Source organism: Aplysia californica, unplaced genomic scaffold (assembly GCF_000002075.1).
Source record: "Aplysia californica isolate F4 #8 unplaced genomic scaffold, AplCal3.0 scaffold00066, whole genome shotgun sequence".
NCBI classification, from domain to species: domain Eukaryota; kingdom Metazoa; phylum Mollusca; class Gastropoda; order Aplysiida; family Aplysiidae; genus Aplysia; species Aplysia californica.
The window spans coordinates 409480-416017 of NW_004797336.1; the positions used below are offsets into that span (position 1 = coordinate 409480).

Consider the following 6538-nt stretch of genomic DNA (forward strand, 5'->3'; position numbering starts at 1 on the left):
TATATATATATATATCCCCCTCTCTCTCTTTCTTTCTCCCCACATAGCTTGTTCCTTTCGGAGATGAACATTTAATTCGAAGGTCCTGCTAACAGAGTTGAAAGGGTGTGCCATACCATATTGCATAGAGGCCAATTTTCAGACAGGTCAACGCCATTTCTTCCATTCTTCTTTTTAATGCATTTTGAGTCTCCAAATGTTCGACTTCCTGCTCGTAGCATACATCAAGAAATGGAAGCTATAATTGTGACGAACATTAAGAAATGGAAGCTGTAATTGTGACGAACTTTTAGAAACAGAAGCTGTGATTATAATATATTATATGAAAGATGTGACTGTTTTGTCCCACAGGCGACTGGCGAACAACCAGATAAAGGAGATCGCTGACCATGCTTTCTATGGACTCTCGAAAATGAAATACTTGTGAGTACATGCATTTTTAGCCGTACTGAGGTACTAAGACCATAAGATTTTTTTTAAAACACAAATATTATATATGCTTATTATGTTAAAATAGTAAGATTATTCGAAGTCGTCACGATATTCAAATAACTGCATTTGAAAAAGCTTAACATAATGTGAAACTCAAAATCTTTGATGTTAAATTTCTCAAAACTAGATACTGAGCAGATAGAGCTTTGTAATTCTAAGGTAGTGAAGCTTCCTTCAGATGTTGATCCTTCCCCTGTTTTTGTTTTTGTTTTTTTGTTGCCATTATCCATTGAATTCAGATTGAGTATCTCTGTCTTTCTGCTGGGACGGCGTATACCTCTCAGCCTGGGTTACATCCGACAGGCAGGGTCAAAACCCGCCTCCTAAAAGATCTCAGTTATGTCAATATTTGTGTAATAAACATGTAAAAGAAAAGCACTGGCCTATCCGATTTTCCGTCCCTTCCGATCATGTAGAATTGAGTAGCTGAACGTGCACACTACTCAAAAGTAAAGTGGATATTACAATTTTTTTCAAGACTCGGCTTGATCTTGTTTCCTCAACCAGTTGAATCAATAGTAAGTACACAGTGGAGATTCCAATTGCCCAACCATCGCTCTAGAAGCTTAATTATACTTGACTAGTTAGTCTTATAATCTACGTTATTTTTACTTCACCCGGATTGAATGGCTCTCCTTCGACAACAGTCAATAATAGCCTTCAAATTGCTGCAGGCATGTGGCAAGAGGCAGGAAGAAGGTACAAGGAGAGAGTTTATAACAATAATATTATTGTCAGTTCGCATGTGGAGAAAGTCAATTTCAACACTTTTCGGTTATTTCTGTCTTCTGCTATTGATGTCCTTCCGTTTAGATTATTTTCCTCTTCTGATATTGACGTCCAAGTCACACTGGTCATCGTCACGTGGGTTGACCAGCGTATTATGTAGTGTAGCGGATAGGTGTTTCACAATCGCAGACAAAACATGTGAGGTCGATTCTTGTGTGGGGAGGTCTATTTATTTTCGAGTATCTTCGTCTGTCTGTTGGGATGTTGCATCCCTATCAGCCTAGAGTAGTCCTAATAGCAAGGGTTAAAGCAGCTTGCCTTATAAGTGATCCTAATAATGTCGGTGGAGGTGCAAATAATTATAATTATAATTGTTTTTACCAGTGGGTTGAAGCGTTAACAGCTCCCCAACAACTCATGCAACTTTGAATTCGAAATATAATACCTTTCTGGACGCAAAAAGGCAATTTTGAAAGCAGAGTTGTAAGAGTGAAGAAAATGGCAAGAAAGAGAACGACATTGACGCCGAACATGGTTGTGTGTTAGTCTTTGTGTTCGCGTGTAGTACACATTGTAATCTGTTTCTCTACGTTTTGTAGACTGCCTTTTTGTTATTGTCCACCAACCTGGAACGAGAGCAGGTGGATGGGGCAGTCGTTTGGTATATAATTGAACCTTCTCTAACGGCCACATATCAAGGACAATCACTTGTACAAACGACCACTCCTCACTTTCCACTGTTACGTTTTTTTTAAATTAACATAGTGACACTGCTTAAACGTCAGCTTATCTAAGACTACCATTTTTCTCCTCAACAACAGATAGCCTTCTTGGACAATTTCGATTGCGTATGATGCACAGTAACCTCGTTCAGAGACAGAATCAGCACCCAATGTTTCATATCAGTATCAGCACTGTCAAACACACTTTAAACGGGGATCGCACAACATTCCAAGAAGTCTGTGTGAGGTAGCAATAACAGTCCCATAAGGAACGAAATGCTACAGTGTGGTCAAAATTTCGTGGCGCAACTTATCTTCAAATATTATCTCTTTAGCCGATGAATCAATGTCACCCATACTTACCACATCAGTTTGAATCAATTTGTTTTAATTTAATCATAATATTTGTCCACAATAATAGGGCTAGATTAAAAAACGTTTCTCCACAAATTTACATAATAAAACTCTTTGAATCTCCGTCACGCAGAATACGTGAATGTTCAAAGAACTTCCCACTTCTCACACATATTATGCATACGTATAATATGGCCTACATCACAGCTCACCAATGACACTTTTCAGTGTCAAAGCTTGTTACAAGAAATACATTTTATGTTCAACACTTTTTTGTACTAAAGATTCTTTTAAAATGCGTTCTTCTTCTCCTTCTTCTTCTTCTTCTTCTTCTCCTCCTCCTCCTTCTCCTCCTCCTCCTCCTCCTCCTCCTCCTCCTCCTCCTCCTTCTTCTTCTTCTTCTTCTTCTTCTTCTTCTTCTTCTTCTTCTTCTTCTTCTTCTTCTTCTTCGTCTGGACTTTGCTTCTCGGACCTCTCTGCAATAACACTCTGGTTAATGCAATTATGCCTGCCTGGGTTGTTTTGGTTCCAAGCCAGGGTTCTATGTCCTGTTAGCGTCTTCTGGTAGATCTCTTCCTTCATCTCTAGCCTTCTACCTCCGCATCCAGAATAGGTTTCTCGAGAATGGCATCCACACTTTTTATTTGTCATCTTATCTTAAACACAAACTGCTGGAACACTCAATCCGCTCATCGCCTTCTGTGTCTCGACTGAGATAGGCGTGTTTGGACCTACTTCAGCTTACATCTCAAGTATCCCTCATATCTAAGGTGATGAATTTTAATCATATGAAGATAATCCCTTCTCAGACTTAAAAAAAAACGTGTAGTGCACTCCTCGTCTATTTATCTAAGTGGGGCATCCTGTGTGTGTGTGTGTGGGGGGGGGGGGGGGGTAGAGGAGTATTGTTTATGTCTTTTTTTTTCGCCTTTCCAACGCCTTTGTCACAGACTAAATCGGTGAGCTTTATCTGGTGAAAGATTATTAAATCGGTATGTGGGTGTGCCTGTGTCAAAACAATATCAGAACGGCGCCCGGGAAAGCATCGGTGTTATAAGCTCGCCCACCTTCCTGAAGACACCCAGATAGGTTTTTTTAATACGTCAATTTTTCAAATAATTCTATCTTTCTTTACTTTAAGGAGTTCTCATTAAAAGTTCTGAAGATACCTGGATAGAATTTGTCTGCAAGTTTTTAAAGCAATACTTTTCATTTCCTCTGTGGAGGTCTTGGTATGTCTAGATTTTCAAACCTTTTTTAAAAAAAAGTTTTGTTTACGTATTAGTACATGTATGTGTTTCATGCAGCTTTCCCCCACCCTGTCTGTTTGGAACGACTCGATTTTACACAACAAATTCTTTCATAGGACACTAGCCGACAAAAACTGAAATCTAATGTTGTTTTAGGCTTTATTCTTAATACTCAATTTAATGGTAATGACTGTTACGATATGGATTGATTTGGTTGGAATCGCCAGAGGACCGTTCTTTTTTGTGTGAGTAAATGTAGGTGTTTTACGCCACCATCGACATGTTATTATCATTTAGGAAGTAGTCCCCAACACTACCTGTCAGGCCAGTCTGAGCTGAAAGGGATACAACGTTCCAGCACAAAGAGCCGGATACTCGAAAAAATTCTACCCAAACGGGAATCAAGCCTAGGTCTCCTGCGTGGGACGGTGAAGCGCCTCACTGCTACACCACAGACGCCGTTAGATTTTTATCTAGAAATCAAAGAGGTTATTTCTTCGACGTGGTGGGTATTTTTGCATGATAGCTTGTTGCTTAGGGTAATAACATCATCGTTTTGTCACCGCGGACTGATTCGTCGTGTTACCCGTAAAATTGATATTATTTTGACGATACGTCTCGGTCCGTAATGTGCACGGTAACGTTTAATTGGCAGACCTCCGCCCTGAGCTGTATTTGCTCTCAGAATCACAAACTTGAGCCATTTTTTCTTTAGCAGGGACACTAAAAGTTGGTAATTAAAAAAAAAAAGTTGTAATTGTCGTTAAAACAGGTTCGACTATAGTTTCGTTTTATCATGTTATTTTTGCTCCACTTTTTAACTGAGAAATAGAAGCTCTTAAGCCATGGTTCTGATTTGGCTGATCTCCTTTTCTTCAATTTCCTCAAAAACCTGGAAAAAAAATACTTTTGCGATTTTGGAATGACGTTCGTGATATTTAATTTCAGGCTGATCAGGACAAAGAATAGATGATGCGTCAAGCTTTTTCGATTACGAAACCCATGTGTAAATACAATTGCACAAAAGGTCAAACATGATATATTTACCTGTAAGACAGAAGGCAAGAATTCACTTAACAAGTGACGTAATTGGTGTGACAAGGCAGATTGTTTTGGCATCGAGTTGCCCTGCAATTCTGAATAAGGGTTTTGATAATGTTTCTACTCCCTTTTTCGGCGCGTTTTAGACTTTTTAAAAACATGAAAGATATGGATCGCGGTCCCCATGCGATTAGACTGGGAAAGGGGGGGGGGGCTTGAGCCATAGAAAGGACTACAGCTGCCTTTCATCGAAATCAGACATACAATGTATATGGGTATTTCAAAATGACCACTGCTGGTTCCATGTTCTTACCGTTATCATTTTTTCCACAGGCAAATTCACCAGAACAGCTTGAAGGATATGCCAACTGCCTTTTCTCATCTAATCTCCCTGGATGAGCTGTGAGTTCTTTTGGTCTATGATTTTATCTGTTTGTCTATAGGTCAATAGTTTAGTAGTTTTTTTAGATTGCCGGCCAACCTGTCTATTTGCTTGATTGTCTGTTATTCTGCCCGATAGGCAGATAAATAAACAGGATCTATCTATCTATCTATCTATCTATCTATCTATCTATCTATCTATCTATCTATCAATCTATCTATCTGTCTGTCTGTCTGCCTGTCTTTCTGTCTGTTTGCTTCTCTGTTTGTCTGTCTGTGTATCTGTCTGTCAAACTGCTTAAGAAATTCTATGGGATTATTTTATACATTATCACCGTTGTGCCAAACCACTTGTCAATTTCTTTTATGATAATAATAGAATAATAGTAATGGGGAATTATAAAGCGCCTAACCCTAAAAGACTCTCTAAGGGCTGTAAAACACAGAATTATCAACCAACGTCCTTGTCTCTGCTTCGATATGTGGTGTATTTAGTTGCAATATCCATTTCGTCCCCCTTGTGGTAGAATACCTGTCAAGTTCTTGTTTGTCTAGAAATAATACGTAATATACCATCATCTGTCTAGCTTGTTCTCGTATAGAATATCTTTAATTTTCTCCTGGGAGATTTCAGAAAAGAAGTGGGAGATATCCAGTTAACAAAGCTTAGGAAAACGATTCCAGGCGAGCGTCTTTTCTTTAAAGGTCAGTTGATCAGTCTGCGTCAGTACAGACTTGAGAATAATGAACTGTCATTTCACCACTTTTTGAAACCGAGTTTCTTCTTCACTTTCGATACATATTCAATCTTGATCCTTTGTCAAAAAGGGTTAGTGGCTCTAATTTATGCTAAATAATGAATATTTAATTTTCATATTTTGTCAAGATTCAGCAAGTGGTTTCAAATTGTACCATTCGGAACAAACGATAAAGAAGCTCAGCCTTTGGGTGATAGTGATAGCACTTAGCACGAATTTTCATCTCTTCACACGTGTGTAAATAGGTATTTGACCATAGACAGTGAAAGATCATGTCAGAATGATAAGAGATTGTTTCAGTATACTACTATTTTTGCTGGGGTAATAATTATAAAATTACAGAGAGCTTGCCGTTGAGCGGGAATTTGCACCGCCATACAATTGCTTGTTATTATTATAGCGAAAATGAACCAAATTCTCGTTGGTTTATTTTCTGATATTGATCCTTTCTGAATTTAATTTTAGGTTACTTTGTTCTGCCACCATTGCATTTCACCTGTGGGTGCACCTTCTATACAACGTCACATTTTCAGATCTTAAACTTAATCACCATCTTTTAGTTTCGGCAAAAGATAGAAAGCACAAAAAAACCCAATAAACAGCGTAGGCAAAAATGTGCATATTACCACTAGAAAGCACTCAAAATATAAAGGCTGACAAATCAAATACGAACACGCAGACACACACACACACACACACACACACACACACACACACACAAACACACACACACACACACCCGCATACACACATAAGCGTACGTGCACACACACACGCACACACACAAACACAAACACATACACACACACAC

At 38.7% G+C, this 6538-nt stretch overlaps 1 protein-coding gene across 1 annotated transcript in view; it reads left to right on the forward strand.

The window, feature by feature from the left end:
* LOC101847412 (leucine-rich repeat-containing G-protein coupled receptor 4) overlaps positions 1 to 6538 on the forward strand; it is a 15188-nt gene that overhangs the window by 1220 nt on the left and 7430 nt on the right. Inside the window, exons 2-3 of the mRNA XM_013079839.2 lie at positions 352 to 423; positions 4922 to 4990. Of these exons, the coding sequence (XP_012935293.2) occupies positions 352 to 423; positions 4922 to 4990 (141 nt within the window). The remainder of the gene's footprint in view (positions 1 to 351; positions 424 to 4921; positions 4991 to 6538) is intronic.